Source organism: Brachyhypopomus gauderio, unplaced genomic scaffold (genome assembly GCF_052324685.1).
Source record: "Brachyhypopomus gauderio isolate BG-103 unplaced genomic scaffold, BGAUD_0.2 sc49, whole genome shotgun sequence".
In the NCBI taxonomy this organism is placed as follows: Eukaryota; Metazoa; Chordata; class Actinopteri; order Gymnotiformes; family Hypopomidae; genus Brachyhypopomus; species Brachyhypopomus gauderio.
In genome coordinates, this window is record NW_027506874.1 from 2,652,912 (window position 1) to 2,680,889 (window position 27,978).

The 27,978-nt window shown below is 42.6% G+C and overlaps 1 protein-coding gene across 5 annotated transcripts in view; it reads left to right on the forward strand.

Annotated features, from left to right (window-relative positions):
* Window positions 1-27,893, forward strand: part of plekha4 (pleckstrin homology domain containing A4) — a 64,982-nt gene extending 37,089 nt beyond the window's left edge. For 3 of the 5 annotated variants that reach the window (XM_076986830.1, XM_076986827.1, XM_076986832.1), the window contains 10 exons: window positions 1,010-1,108; window positions 2,624-2,714; window positions 3,124-3,182; window positions 5,373-5,477; window positions 9,632-9,725; window positions 9,877-9,923; window positions 14,222-14,671; window positions 19,008-19,123; window positions 25,522-25,619; window positions 25,924-27,893. In XM_076986830.1, the coding sequence (XP_076842945.1) occupies window positions 1,010-1,108; window positions 2,624-2,714; window positions 3,124-3,182; window positions 5,373-5,477; window positions 9,632-9,725; window positions 9,877-9,923; window positions 14,222-14,671; window positions 19,008-19,123; window positions 25,522-25,619; window positions 25,924-26,870 (2,106 nt within the window). In that variant the 3' untranslated portion in view covers window positions 26,871-27,893. The remainder of the gene's footprint in view (window positions 1-1,009; window positions 1,109-2,623; window positions 2,715-3,123; window positions 3,183-5,372; window positions 5,478-9,631; window positions 9,726-9,876; window positions 9,924-14,221; window positions 14,672-19,007; window positions 19,124-25,521; window positions 25,620-25,923) is intronic. The other 2 variants (XM_076986831.1, XM_076986829.1) reach the window with 2 other exon arrangements.
* The last annotated feature ends 85 nt before the right edge of the window (window positions 27,894-27,978 follow it).

Genomic DNA, 27,978 nt, shown 5'->3' on the forward strand with positions numbered 1-27,978 from the left:
TTAGTACAGTCATGTGTGCAATTAGTACAGTCATAGGTGTGTTATTAGTACAGTCAAGTGTATAATTAGTACAGTCATAGGTCAAGTCAAGTCAAGAGGTTTTATTGTCATTTCAACTACATATGGAGTACACAGTGAAATGAAACAACATTCCTCCAGGACCATAGTGCACATAAAACACAGTGCAGACAGAACACAAGTGCAACAGACAGACGGTACAACACAATACAGACAGTACAGTATACAGAGTGCAAAACAGACACTAGACAGAGAAGTGTAAGAGGAAGGTTTGGTTTGTGCAAATGGTGCCGTGTGCAATACGCAGTATATGTGCAAAGGGAGTCCCTGTCACAGTGAAGTAATGTGTAGTGCAGGTGCCTTCACATTGTCAGGGATAAGTGGTTGGGTGAGTGTGTGTGTGTATGTATGGAGGAAAAGGTGTGTCATTAGTACAGTTGTGTGTGTGTCATTAGTACAGTCGTGTGTATAATTAGTAAAGTGATAGGTGTAATTAGTACAGTCATGTGTGTAATTAGTACAGTCATAGGTGGGTCATTAGTACAGTCATATATATAATTAATACAGTCATAGATGTGTTAGTACAGTCGTGTGTGTGTCATTAGTACAGCCGTGTGTATAATTAGTACAGTCATAGGTGGGTCATTAGTACAGTCTTGTGTGTAATTAGTACAGTTGTGTGTGTGTCATTAGTACAGTCATAGGTGTGTAATTGGTACAGTTGTGTGTGTGTCATTAGTACAGTCATAGGTGTGTAATTAGTACAGTTGTGTGTGTGTCATTAGTACAGTCATAGGTGTGTAATTGGTACAGTTGTGTGTGTGTCATTAGTACAGTCATGCGTGGTGTGTCTCACTGGTATAGCTGTTTGAGTAAAGAGTGTGAGCACATACGTTGTCAGTCAGCTCCTGTGAACATACAACAATACACATGGATTTGTGTATGAGAGACATTTGTCATATTGCTCTGTCCTCCTGTCCTCTGTCCTCAGGAGATGGAGAGAGTGTGGGTGGACTACGAGAGGATGGAGAGTGAGTTGTGTGTGTTCCGCTCTCATCTTCAGCACATTTGTCATTTTGGACTTCCACAGGTAACAAATTGTGGCATAATTTACAGTATAACATCATGACATAATCCCTATAAATAATATGACTAGTGATTACTAGGGGTCTGTGGTGCACATGTGCCCAGAGCGGTGGGCAGCCCTAGCCTAGCGCCCGGGGAGCAGTTGGGGTTAGGTGCCTTGCTCAAGGGCACCTCAGTCATGGCCTCAGGTCTGGGAATCAAACCCACGACCCTCCGGTCACAAGACCAGTTCCCTACCACAGGACCATGACTGCCAATATCACATCATGACATTACTGACATCATGACATCACTGTTCTTAAAATATTACATTGTGGCATAATCACTGCAAAAATATTACATAATGACATGACTGTGTTTACAGTATGACACATTGGAATGATTACTATATTTACAGTATTACATAATGATATCTAGTCATAGTAGTAATAGTAGTAGTAGTAGTAGTAGTATATATAGTAGTAGTAGTAATTGTAATAGAAGTAGTAGTAGTAGAATATGTATTAGTAATAGTAGTAACAGTAGTAGTAGTATATGTAATAGTAAAGTTATTAAGTTTTAGTTTTAATATTATTTCTATAAGTTTATAAGTTTGATAATAGTTATTTCATCTGCATTATTGTGTCATCAGATCATGATGTCATGCTAGAACTCACTCACCATTATGATGCGTACCATGATGCGTATCCAGGATTTTCACATCTCCAGTTTACAAAATCTAGCTATCGTCAATTTGTTATAATTGGATGTTGTGATATGATAGGCTTTAATAGGCTAGGTGTTTAATAGGCTAGGTGTTTAATAGGCTTATGTGTTTAATAGGCTATAGGTGTTTAATAGGCTATAGGTGTTTAATAGGCTAGGTGGTTAATAGGCTATAGGTGTTTAATAGGCTAGGTGGCTAGGCTATAGGTGTTTAATAGGCTAGGTGTTTAATAGGCTATAGGTGTTTAATAGGCTAGGTGTTTAATAGGCTTATGTGTTTAATAGGCTATAGGTGTTTAATAGGCTATAGGTGTTTAATAGGCTAGGTGGTTAATAGGCTATAGGTGTTTAATAGGCTAGGTGGCTAGGCTATAGGTGTTTAATAGGCTAGGTGTTTAATAGGCTATAGGTGTTTAATAGGCTAGGTGTTTAATAGGCTATAGGTGTTTACACAAATAATGCCAGGACCAGACTTGGATGTTGTGATATGACACTTGCCACCACTTTTAAGCTATCAACCTAAATCACATTCTCTTTATCTTTAAAAATGACACAATGGCTTCATATTTAATATTTTCTGCTACTGTGGTGATATCTATGGTGTTAGTTACTAGGGATATAGGTATGTTATAGTATGTGTGTGTAATAGTGTGACAGTTATGGTAGGCCTAAAGGTAGAGTTCATATGTGTAATGGGGTAATAGTGATGGCATAGGGAGAGTTCAGGTGTACTCCTTCTCTCACTTCCTCTGTCTCTCACTCCCTCTCTCTCTCTCTCTCTCACTCCTTCTTTCTTTCCTTCCTTTGTGCTCAGGAACGTTCCCAGGCACAGAGGCAGTTGTGGATGATGGAGGACATTATATGTGGACTGAAGGCCAATAGAGACCATTTCAGGTCCATGCTGGGTGGGTGGAGATGGCATGCAAGCTTTGTTGGTTGGGGGGGGGGGGGGGGGGGGGGGGGTCTATGAGTTCTACCTTTCAATAGGTCCGTTATCAGTATGAACTGTAATATTCATGGATCTATTCATGTTTTAAAGCGCTATATAAAATTGACTTTGACCAGCAAAAACCTAAACCTAACTATCACAGATGTGACCTACACATCACAGTTTCTAACCCTAGATCCACCTAATAGAGATCCAACCCTAACCCTATATCTCTCTCTCTCTCTCTCTCTCTCTCTCTCTCTAGATCCACCTAATAGAGATCCAACCCTAACCCTATATCTCTCTCTCTCTCTCTCTCTCTCTCTAGATCCACCTAATAGAGATCCAACCCTAACCCTATATCTCTCTCTCTCTCTCTCTCTCAGATCTCTCCCCTCCTCTCCAGAACTCTCCAGTCCATCATATGGAGAACATCCAATACTCAGTAAGTTTGGGGTTTGATTAATCAGGCCTTAGGGAGTGACAGCCATATCATGACTACAACCTCTATAACACACATCACACATCTACTGTACCCATGCATTTATGCATATATACACAAGCGCTATATTACCAAAAGTATTTGCTCACCTTCCTTGACTCACATATGAGCTTAAGTGACATCTCATTCCTAATCCATATGGTTCAATATGACGTTGGTCCACCCTTTGCAGCTAGAACAGCTTCAACTCTTCTGGGAAGGCTGTCCACAAGGTTTAGGAGTGTGTTTATGGGGATTTTATGGCCATTCTTCAAAGAAGCTCTCTACGCACTGTTCTTGGGTTAATCTAAAGGCAACATGAAATTTGGATGTCTGTAGTGATTGACTCTGTAGAAAGTTGGTGACCTCTTCACACTATACACTTCAGCAGCATTCAGATAATTTGGATGGGTGAGCGAATACTTTTGGTATAGTGTACGTATATCACGTGTGACCCCGTGTACGTATATCACGTCATGGTCATCTTTCAACCACACATGTGACCCCGTGTACATGTATCACATGTGACCCCATGTACATATATCACATGTGACCCCGTGTACATGTATCACATGTCACTCCATGTACATATATCACATGTGACCCCGTGCACATGTAGCACATGTCACTCCGTGTACATATATCACGTGTCATCCCACCCTCCTCCGTCGAACGAATTTGTGATCTCGTTTTCCTCCGATTTTTTTCTGTCTTCCCTTGTGCTTTGTATCCACTTTCAATTTCCACGCCCCTGTTTAGCCTCTCGTTTTCAGTCATCTACTGGTGTCTTGTTTCATTGCTCCATGGTGTGAATTTAAACCCCTCTTTTCATTTGGGTGTTTGTGCCTCAATGTTTAGTGGGCCTCTGTTTTGTTCACATATGTGGGTTTTTCCCTCAGTTCTGATTATTGTGTTGATGTTTTTTTTGCTGTCAGAGTTCTGTGTTTTCATAGTAAGCTTCCCGGTACAGTTCTAACTATTCTATTCCATCTGGTCTGTTTGGTGTGCATCTGTGTATGTAATGGTTTAGTGTTTGGCTACATGGGTGTTGATAATCCATCATGTTTCTTAAGTTTCTGTCGAACCGTGATGTGTTAACGTAACAGTTTGTACGTAATTTTCTGTTGTCTTTTGCCATGCTGTTGTTAGTCTTACATTTGTGTAACATTGTGATTTATGTCCTTTATCCAATGTATTTAACCTTTCTAGTTTTCAGTTGTCTTGATACTGTTAATTCTGCTTCACATTGTGCAGTGTGAGTGTTAGGTGCCTCTTTAATTCATGTGGTTCACGACTGTCTAATTAAAAGTGCATTCCAGTCAAAATGCCTCGTCGTTCTCATAAGCGGGTCTCGAGTTTACATGTAGGTAGGTTGTCTCTCCTCCTGAGCTTCCTAATCAGACTAATAAGGTCTCGTCTTCCCCAAAGTTTTGTCTTCCCATGGTTTCATCCAGTGGCCAAAAGATCATAAAAAAACTGGATCACTGATTGGTGGAAAACGTCTGGTCAGATGAACCCTGATTCTTGTTGCCCCACGCTGATGGGAGGGTCAGAATTTGGCGTAAGCAGTATGAATCAGTGAGCCTTCCTGTCAGGTGTCAACAGTTCAAACTGGTGGAGGTAGAGGAATGGTGCTGGGGAATCTGTTCTTGGCACATCCTGGGTCCTCGGATACCTGTGGATGGACATTTTGACAGTAGGGCTTACCTAAACATTATGGTTGGTCAAGTTATTCCCTTCATAGCTGTTTACCCTATGGCACAAAGATGCTTTCAGCAGGACAGGACACAATGCCACAGGGGTTTTATATGTATGTGTATATCTATGTATTGATTAATTACAGGAATGTCACAGCAGGTTTCCCTTCACAGTTCCCAGATCTTAACGCTGTAGAGGGTTCATAGTAGAACAGACTGTTTAGAGCTTGTCAGAACTCCCATCTAATCTGCAGCAACAGGGAGAAGATGTGTCTGCATGAGCCAAGATTCCTGCAGAGCACTTAGTTCTGTCCAGGCTGTAGTAGATTTCAATTCTTAGTGGGGTCTGTTCTATGGTTCTGAAGCTTATTAAGCAAGTGTGATATTAGGTAGTACTATGTATATTATAATTTATACGGTGTGGCATGTGGTGAATTAATTATTTCATATGCTTAAGGGGGAGGAGTCGGCGCCACCTTCCCGCCCACCTTTACCTTATGAGCTTCAGAGCACTTATCAGAGCACAGATCAGAGGACTGGCTGGGTAGAGCCAGGTCACAAGGTGAGTGAAAGGAGAAATCTCCTTCAGCATTGTGGAAATGTTTTCTCTCCCCACCAACCCCCACTCCCCTCCTCTCTCTCTCTCTCTCTCTCTCTCTTGCTCCCTCATTCTTACTCTTCTCCCTCTCTCTTTCTCTCTTTTTGTATCTCTGTAATGTATTTGTGATTGAGAAAGGTTGATATTTGCATTTACAGCATATAGCTCACACTATTTCAAAAAGGCGCTCTGCCATCTACTCACAGAATATATCCTTGGCAGTACAGTAGATTAGAGTCATGTATTGAACTAGAATAAAGCTAAATAAAAGAATCAGTGCTGATACGTAGAATAAATGCAAAATAAGCTTAAGCTATATCAGACAGCTACAAGTGCAGTAACAGACACCACACAATACTAGACAGTGTTGCCATAGTTACTTTGAAACAGTAATCCGACTACTGACTACTGACTACTTCTTTAAAAAGTAACTCAGTTAAGTTACTGACTACTTGCTTTTAAAAGTAACTAAGTTAGATTACTTTTAGTTACTTTCAGCAGAGGCTGATCCCCCGCCCCTATAACATGAAAATGACTACCAGTTCTGCCAATACTCACTTTATTGACATGTATTTTAACCGGAACATCAAAAATGACACTGGCATTTGTAAACTTTTTCTTGAAATAGGCTTACATGTTTTTTAAATAAATAAATAAGACAGTCTTTCTGTTCAACTCCGCCCACTTACAGGGTTGCCAACTGTCACGCATTGAGACACACGCATTTGACTGTCTTCACACGCTTACGCCACACTTCCGATATCTCACGCCGAAAAAAAAATCCAGTTTATTTACCTCTGATCCACATCTATGATTCAATGAGTTACTAGTTCGATCTGGCGCCAACCACCGGCGATCGATCGATCGCGATATAATACTGAATTTAGTCAATTTTACACCCCGCCCGGTAACAATTTACGTTCGCCGCCAAGCCCCGGTTTTTTTTTTTTTTTTTTCAGGTTTGACGTTGTGTTTTTGAAAGTAGACAGCACTCTGTCGCCAGGACAGAGTGTACAACGGACCTTAATGTTGTCTTCCTTAGCCGAAATAAAATCAAAATAATGCCTGTATTTCCAGCTGCGAAAGGCGAACCTCTCCTTCCATCTGACTTTGGCGCCGCAGAGCAGAGATGACGTAACCGCGTAAGAAACGTGTAGCCAAAAAATAAGAATGAATAAATATAACCTACGTTCCCCCGAAATGCAGAAATAGTAACGCACGATGTTTTAGATAAGTAACTTTAATCTGACTACTAGTTTTTAAATAGTAGTTGCGTTAGACTACTCGTTACTGAAAAAAGTAGTCCGACTACAGTAACGCGTTACTAAGTAACGCGTTACCGGCATCACTGATACTAGACAATACCACACAGTACCACACAATAAGTGCACCATGCGTGCAGGATTGATGGTCATTTAAATGAGTTATCAGTCTGTATTTGAAGACTGAAGGGACTCTGCTGTCCAGACAACAAGTGGAAGTTTCTTTCACCATCTGGGAGCAGGACAGGAAATAGTCTTGATACTTGTTTTCAATGAGACATGAAACCACATATTTCAAGCCAAGCTGTACTTGAGGTTTGATTGATTCATTCATTCAAGTGCTTGAAGTACAGTTCGGGCCATTGTCATGATGTGTGGAGGGGCTGGTCCATTTTTGGCTTTATAGGCAAGTGTCATGGTTTAAACCAGGGATGTCATAGTCAAATACACAGAGGGCCAAAAAACCAAATTTGCTACAAGCCGAGGGCCGGACTGGTTCAATGTTTATTAAAACTGTCACGGTGAGGCGGCCCCCTACCAGCCGCCTCCGTCCACAGCGGCTGTTGTTGTTGTTGTTTGGTGACGTCATGTGCGTCCCTCAAGTGGGCGGAGCCCGTGATCCGTCTCACCTGAGGGTCGTTTGTTTGCCTATATATGTCTTGTCTTTGTACCAGTTGACCGCTGGTCATTATATCCTTAATTTGGATCTTTTGCACGGGTTTTGGTTTGCACACTTTCTATTAAAACATCCTTAATTTTCCCTGAGACTTGGCGTGATCGCTTCCTTTTCAGTTGCTCACACCGCCCGTCACAAAAACATATTGAAATGATTGCACATAGCCTATTGAACCAAGACCCAACACAGTGTATACTATTTAATGCTTAAATGAATAAAGCAATATTTTCTTATGGATCTGTCAGTAATTTCAAGTGAAAACATTTTTCAACAAGCAAACAGATAAAAACAAACTTCCTTCAAAGAAAACATGTCCTGTACATTAAATTAATAAAGTAATAAAGGTTTGAAAAGTGCTGGAATTTAGGCTAAAGTACTTGAAAATGCTTGTAATTGTAACGACTTCGTTTCACAACAAATGTATTACGTTAACAAATACGAGCCTCTTGTAATTCCAGGACGAAACATGAGAGAACGTGTAGACGTTAAGATTGGGCGTTTTGAAAATAAACAACCATTAAATAATGTGAATAAAAAAGCGAATTATTTCAAATCATTTCGACTATATGTATAAATATCTAACTTAATTAAGTTTAACTGGTGCGTGCAGTTACAAAATTCGAGAGGTGCACGACCTTGCGAATCGACAGCGTGCAACGCCCTCGCGCACGGGCAGAGCCACTGCTATTGCGTCATTTTCGCCGCGCGGACCCTCGCCGCTTGTGTGCGCTGCAGTGACTTCGCGGGCTACCGTTGCATTGTGGGGAATGTAGTGTTTGTGCGTGCAAAACACCATCGGGCGGCTGTGGCCTGCGGGCCGGTTCTAATAGTAATTAAATATCATCCAGGGGGCCATAGATAATCAATTCGCGGGCCGGATCTGGCCCGCGGGCCTTGACTTTGACATATGTGGTTTAAACCCTAACTCTGACCCTAGATATTACTTTTAGAGGACTTTGGTGCTATCAACATTGAATGCACAGATAAAAACTAAAATAAAAACATATTTTCATTCAAAACTCATAATGCTGTCAAATAAGAAAGCTTCAGCTTGGTTATATGGGCATTGAGTACAGAGTGTTTTTATTTAGTCAGTTAACAGAGTGTTTTCGGAACGTCTCTAGGGTGTCGAGGATATTGAGTGTTGATATTGATGAACTTGCCCTCTATTCATATTTATATTCATCATCCATATTTTTAAAGACTCAGTTACAGTGTTTATTTGAGATCACCTTGATCAGATCCTTTCATTATTTACTGACAGATCCTAGATCAGCAATTCTGGTACTGAGACAAGAAAATATCTTACTATATTACAAACAAGAGAAGATATGTGAACCAGTGAAGTAATAAAAAATTGTTTTAGGGTTTTATAGTAGGCCTGTACATCTTATACAAAAAGATTGGGTGTGAAAAATGTATAGTAAACTGATTTTTCCCTTATATTTATGATTAAAGTGTTGATTTAAGTAGGCAAAGAGGATTGGTATTGTAAAAGACGTCCAGTATTATATAGAGGTGCAGTATTATATAGAGATGAAGTATTAAAGAGTTGTAAGAGGCACTGTGTTGTAAGAGGTGAAGTCTTCCAAGTGTAAGCCAGACCACCACTGGCCACCAGAGGGAGCCAACAGGCCAAATAAGCCAGATGAGCCACACCTGCTCAGCTGTCTTCATAAGGAGCTCTCATGGCACTTGTTGCTGAATCTTTGTTAGTGTTCTGTGAACAGAGCAGCCGGTAATCCAGGTAGAGGCTCTCGAGTATTTCTCTCTGCCCTCCTTCCTCTTTTCTTGAGTCTTCCTCTCTTCTCAGGTCACTTTTCCTTCCCTTCAAAAGTATATCCTGAAACTAAAAAGGCCAGCGTGTCCCCCTCTGTGTTTCCTCATGGATGCTCTTTTTAGTTGGGAACTTTTTCAGTTGAATCTGCTTCAGTATTTGAGAATCGGTCCTTCCTCTGCATCCTTTGTTCACTTTTTGTTTACAAACATGATTGACAAAGTAAAGAGACCGCATCATATCATCCCAGTTTACCTCTCAATGCCCATGAACACCCACACCTACATCTCTCCCTAAGAAGGGGAGTATTCACTAAAATACAAGTTAAAATTTGTACTAAAAATGTCAGAGTGCGTTTCCCCACACATCCTCATCTGACTGTACTCTCGTCTTCGTCTCTCAGGTTGTGTTCAGCGGCGCTCCACTGGACACCGTGAACTACACTTCAGGACCATCATCTCTCTCAGCCCTGTCCCACAGAGACACAAACCCAGCAGGTTCCATAGCTGCGTGTGTGTGTGTGTGTGTGTGTGTGCATGTGCATGCAGTGTGGAAGGAGTTTCTGTGTTTGGGCACAAACATACTTGCATCTGTTTGAGTGTATAGAACAGTATAACTAAGCATTCTCTCTTTCCATCTCTCTCTTAGAGTCTCTGTCAGACTATGAGTGGGTTGAGTCTGATCCTTCTGTAAAGGTAAAAAAAACAAACAAAAAACCCACTTATTCCAGACACTCAGAAGCCTTATGCATATTATTTACAGGTTGATGAGGCCAAGTTGCTGGTGGAATTAAGATCACCCTCTCTCTCTCTCTCTCTCTCTCTCTCTCTCTCTCTCTCTCTCTCTCTCTCTCTCTCTCTCTCTCTCTCTCTGGCATATTTATATGCAACACACACACCCCACCCTTCTCTCTCCACTCTACCCTTGTTTTGTGTCTTCCATGTGAGCGTTTGTTTTATGTATGTGATGTACACTTGTGTTCTTGACGATGAAAAACAGTAATGCAATAGAGTGACAGTTGCCCAGTGGTAAAGTTTCCACTTTGGTGCATGGTTGCATGTGTGGGGGCATATGTGTGTGTATGCATGTATATCTGCATGTCTGCGTGCGTGTGTGTGTGTGTGTGTGTGTGTGTGTGTGTGTTACCACCTTACCCAAAAGCTCCAGCAAATGTCATCATGTGGTAGATTTACCTTCACACAGTTTCAGTGGTTCTGGAGAAGCTGCAACTGTAACTGTGACCCTTCTAGGGTTAGGGTTAGTGTTTTATACTATTTTAGTGTTGTAGGGTTAGGGTTAGTGTTTTATTCTGTATGACTGTTTTAGGGTTAGGGTTAGTGTCTTATGCTGTGTGACTGTTCTCTCCCTGTTTTATATTAGCTTGTTTCATTATAGAAACAAAAGTCATATATCACCCTTTTCCAATTGTTCCTATTCTCATTACCTTCTCATTTCTACTCTGTCGACCATTGCAACTTTTTTATGTCATTCTTCAGTTCTAAAATTGTTTTGATTCATCAGCAATTGCCTCCTGTCACTTCCTCTACCCTTTTCCCCTGTTTCGTGCCCTCTCGCTCATCCATTTACTAATTTTCTGCTTCCAACTATCTCTGATATATCCACTCTCATCCACAAATGTAAATCTTCCACTTCTCAACTTGAACCCTAACCCTAACCCTAGCCACATTTTAAAAGTATAAAGTCCAGTTTCATTGTTATGCGGACGACACCCTGCTGTACGTTTCTACCAAACCCAACTCCACCCTCCCTCTGTGATTGTTTACAAGAAGTCAAGTCTTGGTTTTCCTCAAATTTTCTCGGACTCAGCAGTGATAACAGAGGTCCTCCTCATTGGTACTAAATCAGTTCTTGCAAAAGTAAAAAGTTTTTCCATAGACAACACTATTGTTCCTCCCTCCCCTCAGGTGAAGAGTCTGGGTGTCGTCCTTGATAGGACTCTGTCTTTCCAAACCCATATAAATAACACCACTCGGTCTGCATACTTTTATCTCCATCACATTAACCGTCTCCGTCCCTCTCTCACTCCTGACAATACCGCCATCTTGGTTAATTCCCTGGTCACTTCCCGCCTGGACTATTCAAATCAAATCAAATATATTTGTATAGCGCTTTTCACAACACATGTTGTCACAAAGTGCTTTACAGGATTTACAAGGTTAACAATACTATGGGTCCAAATCCCTAATGAGCAAGCCAAAGGCGGCAGTGGCAAGGAAAAACTCCCTAGATGGAGGGGAATAGGAAGAAACCTTGGGAGGACCAAGACTCAAAAGGGAACCCATCCTCCATTGGGCGGCCCATTAACACACAAATTACACAAAAACAAATTATACAGACGAATACACAAGTCACAAACCAATCACACAATCAGGCTAAGTATAAGGTAACTAGAATGAAAGTTCTGGGTGTTGATATTGTCAATGTAAATGTCTTGTGATGAACACCAGGTTTTCATTCCGTGTCAGAGTGATGATACTGGTATTGTAGGCTCCGACTGCAGTGTTACTCCCCAGGTGAACCTCGGAGAAGAAAGATATGTGATGTGGTAAATATGTAACAGATTATTCAAAGGCCAAACTAAACAGATAAGTCTTTAGTTGAGTTTTAAACATTGTGTCTGAGTCCCGAATAAAGGCAGGAAGATTATTCCACAGTTGTGGAGCTTTAAAAGAAAAGGCTCTTCCACCTGCTGTGATCTTTTTGATCCTAGGAACAGTTAATAACCCTGCGTCCAGCGAACGAAGTGAACGTGCTGGGTTGTAATGATCAATAAGTTTACTAAGATAGTCTGGAGCTAAGCCATGCAGTGTTTTATATGTTAATAAAAGTATTTTATAGTCAATACGGAATCTAACCGGCAGCCAGTGTAATGACGATAGTACAAGACTAATGTGATCAAATTTTTTAGTTTTTGTTAAAACTCGCGCTGCTGTGTTCTGAACCAGCTGGAGTTTGTTTATCGATTTACCAGAACATCCAGCTAGAAGACTATTGCAATAATCTAGATGAGAGGATATGAATGCATGGATTAGTTTTTCCGCATCACTAGTATTTAATATGTTTCTAATTTTGAGCTGCTTCATTAAAACTTACATATTCGTCTACTCTAGCCCATGTCTCTGTTAAACAGAGTGCATTTAGTCTGTTATCTGAGATTATTTTGTTTACTATCACAGCTTTTGATGCAAGCAATCTAATGTTTAGAAGTCCTAGCCTTAGCTTAATATTGCTGCTCACTTCATGTTGATTATTTAATTTAATTTTAATTAGACTTTTAAAACATATGGCCCTGTTATTTCTATATCTGCCACGGTTAACAGACACAGTCTCAATGGTTTAGTAGGTAGGGAAGTAAGTTCTACTTAGCGAATGGCCGTTGGAAACCGTTTTTTTTCATTTTTGAGTGACGTTGTCCTTAACCGTCTGTCTGTCTGTTGTCAGTTGTATGTATCGGCACTGTTATTTTGTTGTTTTTGTTGTTTTGTTGTGTTAGCGCTTGCTAACAACTGTCCGGTCACTGTTACTTTGTTGCCATTAGAAACGCAGAGCCATTGCTCTGCCTTACCGGTGTGCTGCTGAAGTTCCGCTCGGTTTCGGCTGTAGTTAAAAATAAACTTTCGGTTTTGTTCTCGGAAGATGCTCTGGTGTTTCTTCTATCCTTTTATCTCATTGATAGATTATATTTCAAATTTCTCTAGGTGAAAATATCTTAAATGTTTGTTTTAGTTTATGAGTTCATGCCTTTTGCTGCCATTTATACTGAGTTCCAGAATCGTTGATTCTATTGATTACTATTGTAATTCTCTTTTGTTCGGTCTCCCCCTCAAATCCCTCCATAAGCTACAACTGGTTCAGAATGCTGCTGTCAGATCTAGAACCCATCCGTTCATCACATCAGTGTCATATCTAGAACCCTATCCGTTTATCACATTATTGTCATATCTAGAACCCCATCCGTTCATCACATCAGTGGCATATCTAGAACCCCATCCGTTCATCACATCGGTGTCGTATCTAGAACCCTATCCGTTCATCACATCAGTGTCATATCTAGAACCCCATCCGTTCATCACATCAGTGTCGTATCTAGAACCCCATCCGTTCATCGCATCGGTGTCGTATCTAGAACCCTATCCGTTCATCACATTGGTGTCATATCTAGAACCCCATCCGTTCATCACATCAGTGTCATATCTAGAACTCCATTCTTTCATCACATTAGTGTCATATCTAGAACTCCATTCTTTCATCACATTAGTGTCATATCTAGAACTCCATTCTTTCATCACATTAGTGTCATATCTAGAACCACATCCTTTCATCACATTAGTGTTATATCTAGAACCCCATTCTTTCATCACATTAGTGTCATATCTAGAACCCCATCCTTTCATCACATTAGTCATGTTCTTCAGCACCTTCACTGGCTCCCTGTTAAATCTCGCACTGATTATAAACTTCTACTTCACACATGTAAGGCTATCCATCACCTCGCCCCTCCATATCTCACTGAGCTCCTACACATTAACAGACCATGCCGCACTCTCAGATCCTCCTGGTCCATCAGTCTCACTGTTCCCCCGGCCCATATGAGCACCATGGGGCTAAGAGCTTTCAGCTCAGCTCCCCGTCTCTGGAACTCTCTTCCACTGGACATACGAAATATTGATTCCTTGGACGTTTTTAAATCACGCCTCAAAAAACACCTGTTTAGGACTGCATATAGTCTCTAGTCTGCTCCCTGCTTTTTGTAGTTTATGTTGTTTGTTTGTTGTTTATGTTCTTTGCTTTAATTTTATTCTTTTATGTACGGTAAACTTGAGTCCTGAAAGGCGCCTATAAATAAAATGTATTATTATTATTATTATTATTACTATTATTATTCTCTCATTCTGTCTCTATCATTCTCTCACCATCTCATCCCATCTCTCATGTCTTCCTGCCTTTCTGTCTTTGTCTCCATCCTCATCAGAAGATGATGATTGAGAAGAGAGACAGGATGTTGAAACATGACCAGTCGAGGCTAACCAATAAGAGGAAACATAAGGACAATCTGGCCAATCAGACAAGATCAAGCACAGACGTGAATGAGCAGTGGTGTCCTGCAGAAAGCCAGCCCTCTCCACTGCGTGTGATGCGAGTGGTCACGGCAATACTTCCATCATCTCTTGTTGCTCGTCGGGTATCTGTGGAAGACCCGCCTCTTGAGCTGACCACACTGTTGCCTGAGCAAATATCCCAGAGGTTGAGGTCTGACCGCAGCAGGAGGACCCCAAACAAACCCCACAGGCTCTTATCTGAAATCCCCAAGGAGAATAAGAATGACAGAAAACCTGAGGCGTCTGAGGAAATGCCTGCACAGAAACATGAGGAAAGAAGTCAAAAAGCAGAGAGAGGAGGTTCTGCTGGAGTCACTGCTAAAGTAAACACACACACACACACACACACACACACACATACACACACACATATATACATACACACACACACACTCACACACACACATACACACACACACTCACACACACACAAATATACATAAATACACACCGACACTTACAAAGAATCATATAGAACATTTAACTAACCATCAGTCACGAATAAGGTACAGTATAAGGAAGAGACTATGATATTTATACACAGGAGGAGTCTGGGTTCCCTCAATGTTTCTTTCTTAATTTCACTCAGGGAGTTTCTCCTCACTACTGTCACATTTGTCTTGCTCATCAGGAATCTGCACCCATTTATTTGTAACACTGCTTTGTCACAACCTATATAAATAAATTTGATTCAACAAGGAACAAACAAGGTTAGTGCCTCTGGGAACGAGTACTGGGATGCGGTATGGATGCTCTAGACAGGACAGGAGCAGGGAACTAAAATTAAAAATCACGTGACATAAGGACCCAAACACAGACACGTGGGACTAATTTGAGGTCATCATGATTCATGGTTTCAGATGAATAGACACAGTCATGATGTTCAAATTATGAATCATTATGACACAGGTTAAGCAACGTTTTGTACAAAAGTGCATTAATAATGAAATGGCATAAAAAATCTTTTTAAGTCTATATGTGAAACTGTCCCATCAGTTCTCAGCTGTTCCTTTAAAGCAGACTTATTTTAATGGCTGTCAATCATTTGTTCTGTGATCAATGTTTTCAGTAAACATGTTAATAAATAACACCACAAAATATATATACAGTACAGGCCAAAAGTTTGGACACACTTTCATTCAATGTGCTTTGTTTATTTTCATGAATATTTTCATTGTAGATTGATTGTGTGACGTTGGGTGCGGCGTCAAGGACGAGACACACAATCCTCTATTGCAGCAGACGTCACTTTACTTTAATACGAATAAAGCGCGTATAGCGCACGTAAAACACTGAATAAACACAGAGACGTGTAAACATTAGACAACGACGAGCACAGGACACTGCACGAGCGCACATTAAATAGACAAACATTAACCTCATGTGATTACAAGACGAGTCACAGGTGAGACGGACTATCACAAGACATAACCATCACCACGTAGTTCCACAGACGCAGACGATGCACGTGGACAACGTAAACACACGCCCAAAAGGGAGGGGCCGGGGTCCTCAACGTGACAGACGCCCCCCTCCAAGGGCACTACCCGTCCCGGGTACTGCGTCTGGGAGGTGACCGCCCTCGGCGAAGCGTCGGCCACGAACCGCCTAGAACACCCTCCCTGGGAACACAGGAGAAAAGACGTTAGACAAACACAACGGAACAGACACGAACACACACACAGGTACATTCACACACATAGGCACGAACGGGAAAAGGGGGTTAGACAAACATACGGGAACAAACACGACAACAGGGACGGACAAACATGAAACAGGCACCAGGAGGAGAGCGATGAGGGGAGAGAGACCGGGAGCTGCAGGTGCTGCGGGGGACGGTCCTCCTCCAGCCTTCGCTGCAGACCCTCCGCTGGGTGCAGCACGACTGGCGGACGTGCCCGGTGCAGCGCGGCTGGCGTACGCGCCCGGTGCAGCGCGGCTGACGGACGCCCTGTGCGGGCCGCATGGGAGCTCTCCTTCAGTGTCCATCTCCTCCTCTGTTCTCCGGCTCCACTCCATGGACTGCTCCGGGCTGCCACCCCGGGAGTAGTCCATTGCGCTCTCGCCGGGGCGATCGGAGGGTGGACTTCTCTCCAAAATCCCTTTCATAGTCCCGGCAGATCTCTCCGAGGAGGGCGGACTGTACTCCTCTTCCTCCGTATAGGAGTCCTCCTCCACCTCACCGTATTCAGCGGTGGGTGCTGAGTACTCAGACGGAGGGTAGTCCTCCTCTTCTTCCCCGCCTTCCTCTACGGTGGGAGAGGGACCTACGGGCGGAGGGAGGTAGTCCTCTTCCTCCGACTCCTCCTCCTCGTCTTCATCGTAGTCGACGGTGGACGCATCGCTCACCGACGGGGGGTAGGCCTCCTCCCTCTCCCCACCGTAGTCGACGGAGGAGGCGTCGCATATTGACGGAGGGTAGCCTTCCTCGTCGTCTTCCTGCTCCTCCTCCTCCTCCTCCTCAGAGTCCTCCTCCTCCTCAGAGTCCTCCTCCCCGAACTCGCTCTCTGGGGTGGAATGGGTGGCACCGATGACGCACGAGCTCACCCTCAGAGGCGAGAGGGCGCGGGAAGGAGATGGGTGTAATTGTCTCCAAATCCTTACCGCGCCCTCACGGAACAATTCCGCCCTCTCGGGGTCCAGGCTCTCACAAGCCACGGCCAGCTGAGCAGCGCACTCTGGGTCCTGCTCCAGCTGTTCCAGCATGGGCGTGGTCTCGTGGTGCGGGGAGGAGTCCTCCTCGAGCTCGCCCTCTGGTGTCGTCCCAGTCCCATAGAGCTCGGGGACACTAACCTGTATGGGCGAAAGTTCCCTGGAAGGCGAGGGATGTTTCTCCTGCCACACCCGCACCGCTGTCTTGCGGGACTCCTCCGCCAACTCTGGTATAGCGGTCTCCCGAGCCGCACACAGCAGATAGGAGCACTCGGGGTCCCGCTTCAGCTGCGCCAGAGTCGGCGTGGAGTTGCGGTGCAGGGGGGAGAAAGACGCGTGGTGATGCCGCTTACTGGGCTTCTTGCCCTTCTTCGGCCGGGTTTTGTAGCCTGGCATGTTGGTGTCTCAAACGGCTCGTCATTCTGTGACGTTGGGTGCGGCGTCAAGGACGAGACACACAATCCTCTTTTGCAGCAGATGTCACTTTACTTTAATACGAATAAAGCGCGTATAGCGCACATAAAACACTGAATAAACACAGATACGTGTAAACATTAGACAACGACGAGCACAGGACACTGCGCGAGCGCACATTAAATAGACAAACCACATTAGCCCCACGTAATTACGAGACGAGTCACAGGTGAGATGGATTATCACAAGACATAACCATCACCACGTAGTTCCACAGACGCAGACGATGCACGTGGACAACGTAAACACACGCCCAAAAGGGAGGGGCCGGGGTTCTCAACGTGACAGACTGAAGGTATCAAAACTATGAATGAACACATGTGCAGTTATGTACTTAACAAAAAAAGGTGAAAAAACTGAAAACGTTTCATATTCTAGTTTCTTAACCCTGATAAGGCAAACCCGAAAACAATCTTACATGACTACCTCTAGAACAGGGGTACTCAAATAGAAATGATGACGGGCCACATTTTATTTTTTCAATCACTAAAGGGGCCATTTCGGGGTGGGGGTGTGGCTAACGTAAGTTGTTGATGGGGGGGGGGGGGTGGCGAACGTAAATTGTTGACTGGGGGGGTTGCGAATGCACACACACTAGTGTTGACGGGGGGGGGGGGGGGGGGCATGAACGCACACACACTAGTGATCACAAACAAATCAGTTTGTTTGCGCCCCCTTAAAACTTTTAGCACCAGCCCCCACTGACCACTATTATTTATATTTTGATGGAAGACTTATTCATACACAGAATGTCTGTCTTTTAGTATTATCAAATGTGTCCTCAACCCTGCAAATTAATTTATGCTTCCAATATTACATTGAATGTATAAGGAAGACTGCCCTCATTTGATTTTAAGTCGGACTTTGTGTCTTCTATGTAAGCCTGTCTTTTAAGTTTGTCTTCAGTGGAACATTTGTTTCAATGCTTCCTTGGATATACAAGTTTTAACAGGCAACATGGGAAGGAACCTGAGCTGGTGTGTGAGTTTTGGGCGGATTGGAGCTGTGGCTGCAGTGTTGTGGACGCTGTACCGGACTGTTGTGGTGAAGAGAGAGCTGATCCAAAAGGCAAAGCTCTCGATTTACTGGTCAATCTATGTTCTGACTCTCACCTATGGTCACGATCTCTGGGTATTGACCGAAAGAATGAGATCTCCAATACAAGCAGCTGAAATGAGTTTTTTCCGCAGGGTGTCCGGGCTCTTTCTTAGAGATAGGGTGCGGATTACGGTCATCCGGGAGAGGCTCGGAGTAGAGTCGCTGCTTCTCCATGTAGAAAGGAGCCAGTCGAGGTGGTTCAGGTATCTGGTTCAGATGCCACTGGGCGCCTCCCTGGGGAGACACTCCGGGCATGTCCAACTGGGAGGAGACCCCGGGGAAGAGGTGGGAGAGGGAAACCTGGGCCTTTTTAATTAGGCTACTGCCCCCCTGACCTGAACCTGGATACGCGGATGAAAATGACACATAAAACTCTGGATAACAGCTTCTGCCAAATGCTGAAAATGTAATTCTGTGTGTGTTTATGTGTTTCAGGTGAAACTAACTGCTCTTTCTGGTATAAACCAGGAGTCTGATCCAAGAATCACCCCTGCTCAAAGAGGTGCCAAACTCAGACGAGTAGAACGCATCAGAGAGATGGTGCTGAGGAGGTAGAGCCACACATACATATACATATACATATAATTACACACATACACAATCACACATACATATAATCACACACACACACAATCACACATACATATACATATACATATAATTACACACATACACAATCACACATACATACATAATCAGATACATACAATCACACACATAACACACAATCACACATGCACACACAATCACACATACATATAATCACACACATACACAATCACACATACATATAATCACACACACACACAATCACACATACATATAATCACACACACACAATCACACATACATATAATTACACACATACACAATCACACATACATACATAATCAGATACATACAATCACACACATAACACACAATCACACATGCACACACAATCACACATACATATAATCACACACTCAGATACATAATTAGATACCTATAATCACACACACAATCACACATACAAATACAATCACAGATACATATAATCACACACAATCATATATATACACAATCACAGATGCATATAATCACACACACAGTCTCACTGCACACACAGTCTCACATATATATTCAAAAATATTCGCTCACATTCCTTGACTCACATGAGCTTAAGTGACATCCCATTTGTAATCCATAGGGTTCAATATGACGTTGGTCCACCCTTTGCACCCTAGAACAGGTTAAACTCTTCTGGGAAGGCTGTCCACAAGGTTTAGCATTTGGGAGATCACATACTGATGTTGGACGAGAAGGCCTGGATCTCAGTCTCCGCTCTAATTCATCCCAAAGATGTTCTATTGGGTTGAGGTGCAGGCCAGTCAAGTTCATCCACACCAGACTCTGCCATCCATGTTTTTATGGATCTTGCTTTGTGCACTGGTGCACAGTCATGTTGGAAGAGGAAGGGGCCAGCTCCAAACTGTTCCCATAAAGTTGGGAGCATGGAATAGTTCAAAATGTCTTGGTATGCTGAAACATTCAGAGTTCCTTTCACTGTATCTAAGGAACCAAGACCAGCTCCTCAAAAACAACCCCACACTATAATCCCCCCAACAAACTTTACACTTGGCACAATGCAGTCAGACAAATACTGTTCTCCTGAAAACCACCAAACCCAGACTCATCCATCAGATTGTCAGATGGAGAAGCGTGATTCGTCACTCCAGAGAACACACCTCCACTGCTCTAGAGTCCAGTGGTGGTGTGCTTTACACCACTGCATCCAATGCTTTGCATTGCACTTGGTGATGTATGGCTTGGATGCTGCAGCTGCTCGACCATGGAAACCCATTCCATGAAGCTCTCTGCACACTGTTCTTGAGCTAATCTGAAGGCCACATGAAGTTTGGATGTCTGTAGTGATTGACTCTGCAGAAAGTTGGCAATCTCTTCACACTACGCAATTCAACATCCGCTGACCCCGCTCTGTCAGTTTACGTGTCCTACCACTTCGTGACTGAGTTGCTGTTGTTCCCAAACACTTCCATTTTCTCATAATACAGCTGACAGTTGACTGTGGAATATTTAGGAATAAGGAAATCTCACGACTGTATTTGTTGCACAGGTGGCATCCTATCACAGTTCCACACTGAAATTCACTGAGCTCCTGAGAGCGACCCATTCTTTCACAAATGTTTGTAAAAACAGTCTGCATGCCTAGGTGCTTAATTTTATACACCTGTGGCCATGGAAGTGATTGGAACACCTGATTCAGATAATTTGGATGGGTGAGCGAATACTTTTGGCAATATAGTGTATAAGTGTATGTTAGGGGTGGGAATCGTTTACTATCTCACGATTCGATTCGATTCCGATTTTGGGGGCCACAATTCAATTCAAAAATCGATTTTCAATTCAAAACGATTTTCGATTCAAAAAACGATTTGATTTATAAAAATGTCTGCTTCAGTCTATAAAATCTGCATGATCTACTACAGTCTGCTTTGCAAGACAGAACGACAAATACAGAAAATTAAGTGTCTTTCACATTTAATTAACAAAAATTAAGTGCTTTGGTAAAATAAAATGGTTTTTGTTGTTACCAAAATTCTTGAGCTTCATTTTGCGAGCTGTCAGGGCTGGCTTGGATGCAGTTCCCCCAGCCGTCGCTAGGGGCACCAGAGTCAGTCCCAGACTAAACCGACGTAACCGTTAACCATACGTTCTCAGCCAGTCTCTGCGATTGCTTATCGTTTAATGATGTCTCGCCACCTCTCTCTGTTATGCTTTCTTTACTTATTCGAGTATCTCATGCGTCGCTTCCTGACCCATCTCAAGATTTCCCAATCCTGTATGTCTTCCTATCCGTTTTGCCTTTATTTTTGGGAAGGATTTTATTTTGCTGCAGCGTTTTTTGCCAGTTACTTCTGCTGGTGTCCTTGGTTTCGTTTTCGCGTTGCATTTATCCGTGCTGTTTTTTAGTTACTGTTGTTATTTTGTTTCTTCCTCCCGTCTCACTACGGTTGAGTATTATTTTTCACGCGTTGTATTTTCCGCATTGTTTTTTTTTCTATTTGCTCCATGCCTTCACGGATTTACTTTCTATTCTCTTGCGCGGTGAGTCTTCTGTGTTGTTTTGTTTGTTCGTTCTGGGTCGCTGTGCGCGTTTCCCTCTCGCTAATACATGTGACGTCTTGATCTTGCGAGCCGGCACTTGGGTCCATCCTTCTCTATATTAACGCTCCCGTGCTCACCGCGTTACACAAGCCTTGCACACGAGCTACATTGTGTCCAGTACGGTCTTCCCCGGCATTCGGTAAAAACCAAAATGAACCCATATGTTTGCCTTAAATGAAGACCGGACAGGTGGAATATCTCTTTCCTCCATGTGTTTTGAACCTTTTCTGCGCATGAGTGTGTCCCAGAACATGCTGCGTAAAGTCTCGCATAATTTTGTAATTACGTAACGCGAGACTTCACCACGACTTAGAATCAATTTTGGGACATTTAAAATCGATTCTGAATTGTAGTAAATGAGAATCGACTTTTGATATATGAATCGATTTTTTGGCACACCTCTAGTATATGTACACATACATATTCTTGTTCTCCTTGACCTTACCGCTGCGTTTGATACAGTCTGTCATGACGTACTATTTGATCGGCTGAAATCGTGGATTGGTCTTACTGGCTTGGCCTTACAGTGGTTCAGGTCTTACTTAGCAGGTAGGCGGCAGTTCGTTTCTCTGGGTAGTTTCAGATCCAACACTGTCTCTTTAGTTTGCGGTGTCCCACAGGGTTCGGTTTTGGGCCCTATTCTTTTTAACATTTACATGCTCCCTCTTGGCAATATTATCCGTCAACATGGCCTTCAGTTTCATTGTTATGCTGATGATACTCAAATCTACATTAGCATTCAGCCTTCAACTGTATTGCTGCCTAACGCTCTGCTAGACTGTCTGGCTGATATTAAACACTGGATGCTCAGTAATTTTTTTTTATTTGAACAACAATAAGTCAGAAGCCATGCTCATTGCTATATCATCTACCCTCAATAAGATTGGTCAGACCAGTTTTTCCATACCTGGTTTTATTTCATCTGCTGTGGCACAGGTTCGCAATCTTGGTGTCATACTTGATTCCACCCTCTCTCTTGAGGCACACGTTAACAACATTACCAAAATAGCCTTCTTCCACCTCAAAAACATAGCTCGCCTACGCTCTTCCCTGTCTGACTCTGTGGCTGAGACCCTTGTTCATGCCTTTTATCGGCTTGACTACTGCAATTCTTTGCTTATTGGGCTCCCTGCCAGTAGCCTTAAGAAGCTGCAATATGTCCAAAACTCTGCAGCAAGAGTTCTCACCTGCTCCAGGAAGTGGGATCACATCACCCCGATCCTAAAAGATCTGCACTGGCTTCCTGTCCTTGACCAGATTAAATTCAAGATTGTATTGTTGGTTTTTAAATCCATTCATGGGTTGGCATTGTCTTATCTTTCTGACATCGTGTCCCCCTCCGTCACGTGCACTCCGGTCTGCTGATGCCCACCGGTTGGTTGTGCCGCACGCAAACCTCTGTAAATACGGGAATTGAGCCTTTAGTGTTGTGGGCCCTAAGTTGTGGAACTCTCTCCCTTTATCTCTCCGCTCCTGTACATCATTGTCTGTTTTTAAGAAGCTCTTGAAAACACACCTTTTTGAATGTGCTTTTTAGAAGGTTTACATTGTTTCTTTTATTCTGTTGATGTTAACTGTTTTATCAATTGTTATTTTTATTTTTTATTTCTTTATTGTTTTTAAATTGATCCTCCGTTTGTCTCTTATTTTTATTCTGTAAGCGCCTTGGGTGGCTTGAGGGGCGTCTTAAATAAAATTCTATTATTATTATTATTATTAATATGGCTGAGTCCTAATGTGGCTGGGTCCTAATGTGGCTGGGTCCTAATGTGGCTGGGTCCTAATGTAGCTGAGTCCTAATGTAGCTGGGTCCTAAAGTGGCTGGGTCCTAAAGTGGCTGGGTCCTAATGTAGCTGGGTCCTAATGTGGCTGGGTTCTAATGTGGCTGGGTCTTAATGTGGCTGGGTCCTAATGTGGCTGGGTCCTAATGTGGCTGGGTTCTAATGTGGTTGGGTTCTAATGTGGCTGGGTCTTAATGTGGCTGGGTCCTAATATAGCAGGGTCCTAATGTGACTGGGTCTTAATGTGGGTCTTAATGTAGCTGGGTCCTAATATGGCTGGGTCCTAATGTGGCTGGGTCCTAATATGGCTGGGTCCTAATGTAGCTGGGTCCTAATGTGGCTGGGTCCTAATGTGGCTGGGTTCTAATGTGGCTGGGTCCTAATGTAGCTGGGTCCTAATGTGGCTGGGTCTTAATGTAGCTGGGTCCTAATGTGGCTGGGTCCTAATGTGGCTGGGTTCTAATGTGGCTGGGTCCTAATGTAGCTGGGTCCTAATGTGGCTGGGTCTTAATGTAGCTGGGTCCTAATGTGGCTGGGTTCTAATGTGGCTGGGTCCTAATGTGGCTGGGTCCTAATGTGGCTGGGTTCTAATGTGGCTGGGTCCTAATGTGGCTGGGTCCTAATGTGGCTGAGTCTTAATGTGGCAGGGTCCTAATGTGGCTGGGTTCTAATGTGGCTGGGTCCTAATGTGGCTGGGTCCTAATGTGGCTGGGTCCTAATGTAGCTGGGTCCTAATGTGGCTGGGTCCTAATGTGGCTGGGTTCTAATGTGGCTGGGTCCTAATGTGGCTGGGTCCTAATGTGGCTGGGTCTTAATGTGGCAGGGTCCTAATGTGGCTGGGTCCTAATGTGGCTGGGTCTTAATGTGGCAGGGTCCTAATGTGGCTGGGTCCTAATGTGGCTGGGTCCTAATGTGGCTGGGTCCTAATGTAGCTGGGTCTTAATGTGGCTGGGTCCTAATGTGGCTGGGTCCTAATGTGGCTGGGTCCTAATGTGGCTATGTTCTTGTATTTGTTCAGAAGTGATATTAAACAAGTAAATAGTAATTTTGGTAGTTTGGAGACTGAAGTCTTGTTTTTAGAGATCAGTAAACAACAGATCCCTTTAACATTCAGAATTTAATCATCAGCGCTGGAGCTCCTCTATTTACCCCGCATGTTGTCTTCAAACTCAGTAGTTGTCCTGAGCTCACAGCAAAACATCAGGTGGGCTGGGATGAATCCAGCAGACTCCTACACGTCACTCCCAATCACACTGGTTTGTGAAGGCCAGCAGAGGACTAAACAACCAGCTGAGCAGTAAACATTGGACTGATGAGCCCTCAGGGTGGAGCATGATAGCCTGGTTTATCCAGATGACCAGCCAGTCGCAGACTTGTGATGTGCCTGAGGTAGCTCACACACTGTTGAAGGTTGTACCTCTTTGGTTTCAGCCAGTGGTTTGCTTCCGTAATAGCCTGGAATAAATGTTTCAGTTTTATCAGTGCACCATTAAAACGAGGCATGTGAATCAACATCATTTAAATGACACTGAACTGAACATCAGGCACTCGCTTTATCAAGTTTAGACGTGACCGACACCCTTATCCACTGTAGATGCAGTTGTACAGAAGTAGATGCAATTCTGTATTTTGTACAGAATTTCATCTATTGAAAGTACTAAAATGGCACGAGTTAAAAAGTACTTTCAATAAATACTGAAATATCTAGTACTGAAATAGATGCAATTGAATTGTGAATGTTGAAAATCGGCAAGTCCTCAGGGAGTTGCCATACATTGCTTATATAACAAGTCTTGTCAAAGAGAAAATTCTACATAATTCTACAAAAACAATTCTACAAAATGTTGGTGGTGAATAACAAATGGCTGATATGAGAATCTGGTCATATGAGCCATTTATTCACAAGGCCAATTGCCATTTTAACTAAACATAATCAAGATTGTCACTGTCATCATAATATTACACTTTTACACATGGAGTCTGTTTGTTTTCTCTCATAGTGCAGTCAGAGGGGTTGATGTGGAGTCTGGTCCTCCTCTCAATCTCACTCAGACCACTGAGATGCTGGATGGTAGCAGAGAAGATTCAGGTATTCCAGGTAAATTTGCCCTTTAGTATTTCTTCATAAAGAAGCATAATGTTACTTTTGTGTGATTATTGTATGGGTGAATGTATTTCATACAAATCTTAATATGTTATACTTGATTAACATTCTAGCCTTTGGAATGACGTACAGTAGCATGGATGATGTGCTTGTTTGTTTAGGTCAATCAAGTTATTGGGTTAGGATCAGGATTATTATTGTGTAGGATCATCAATGGTAAAGTATTTGGGTTAGGATTTTGATTATTATGGGGTATCATCCAAGTAACAGTACATGTTCAAACTGCTCTTTTCCATAGATCCTGCAAACTTGTGCACTGACTCAGAGCATATCCAGGGTTGCCAAGCTGATTTCCATGACAACAGGAGTGTAAAACTCCACCCATCAGGGGAGGTGTGTCAGAAAGATCTAAATGAAAAGCCACCCCCTTTCAAGGCACAACACAGCCACACTGTACATACAGAGACTCCCAGTCACACTTCCATGCTCAGTGTAATCAATGAAATGGAGCCTCAAGAAACCAATAACATACAGACATTTCAAAGCCAGAATTTACCAAAGCGAAATTCAACCTGTTCTGCCTCCACCAGTCAGAGGGCGGAGTGGTTCCTCTCCACAAGTCAATGGCAGGAGTTCATTCCCCTCAACATTAAGGATGAAGAACTCTCTCCAGCAGACAACCAGCATTTAGACCAGTTCACCAATCATATCTTATGCAGTAAAAATGTTTCAACCAGTGTGTCTGGAGGTGAGCTGGTAGATCACAGCCACAGGTTAATGCTAGACCAGAGTACAACACACAGTGTAATGGATTTCCGAAACACTGTAGCCAATCAGCAGTCAGACAAGCAGTCCATTCAGCCAATAGCAGCTTCATGTGACAATCAAATCACACGTCCTTCACATCAATCAGGAATGGATTTGTGTATCTATGAGGAAATACAGTATAAGAATTGTGCTTTAAAATCAACCAGGGAGGCAGATGGATATGTGGAGAAACTTGATGTGTATGGTGGGACTGAACAGGTTCGCTCAGCCAGTCCTTCCACCACAGGAGAGAATGGAGCCAGGAAGAGGGGAACAGCTACAAATGATGAAAAGCAAGGATCAGCATTAGAGACAGAAAATGATGTCACTGCCAACACCAGAACAGGGCAGCCTGTGTATAGCTGTGTCCTGAAGAACTCCAATCATCACCACACTTTTCTCACACCGCGAGTTACTGTATTGAGCACCAGCCTATAGAGTAGGAAGCAGACACCACTAGTACTACATATACTATTATTACTACTACTAAAACTAATACTGCTACCACCTCTACTACTACCACTACTGCTACTATTAATAATAATAAAACTACTACTACTAATACTAATAATGTTATTGTAATTTTCAAAAGAGTGTGTAACCACATCTCATATATAGTTGTTATACTGTCTCTAAATACATAGACATATCCCATCATATCTTAACACATCCATTCTAAGATTGGTACATGTATTTTCAGGAGTTTTATTATAATTCATACTATATTTTTATTATAATCCATATTTCTCCCCATATCTCTCCCTCTCTCGCTCTCATTTCCCACTTCTTCTCTGATTCTTTGTCTCTAATCTTTTCTTATTTTTCTCTCTTTCTGTCTCATGTTCTTTATGTATTCAAGTCAGTGTGAGTAAATCTAAGCTTATATAAACTGCAAAGGATTTTTTTAGTCAGCTTTGTTTTCCTGTACAGTATTTCAGTTTATTAGAGCTATATAGGCTTTTGTTTTGGAATTATTTAAGAAATACAAAAATCAGTCCATGTCTTAAACACTTTTAGCCAAAATAAAAATGCAGTGTGGTTTTCAGGCATTAGTTACGAGACGCATGGAATCATTACCTTTTAATAAAGAAGCATGACACACATGAAACTCACTGGTCAGCTGGTGGTCATGTCATCAATACATCTGAATAGTGAATCTCTAAATCACAGACATCATATAGTTCATATAAATATAATATGGCTATAAGTGATTCCTATATAATAAAATCAATACAGAACAGACTTTGAAATATGGTTTGTCATGCACTGTTCTCACAGACAACCAATGAAAATTATGTGCTGGTCCTTTAAATCTTCACCAATGACATCATCTGTCTGGATGAACATTACATCACCCCTCTATCACTCTATCTCTCTGCATCATTTTAATCCAAACATATATATGTATGCATTATATAGTTTAGAATAAAGTGTCAGTGTGTGATTTGGTGCTAAATCGTATCCATGTAGGTGTGTGTAGTGCTTTTATGTAAAGTGGGGGAGATCAGATGGAGAAAGACACTCCCCATATGCCTGTTTGAGGTAC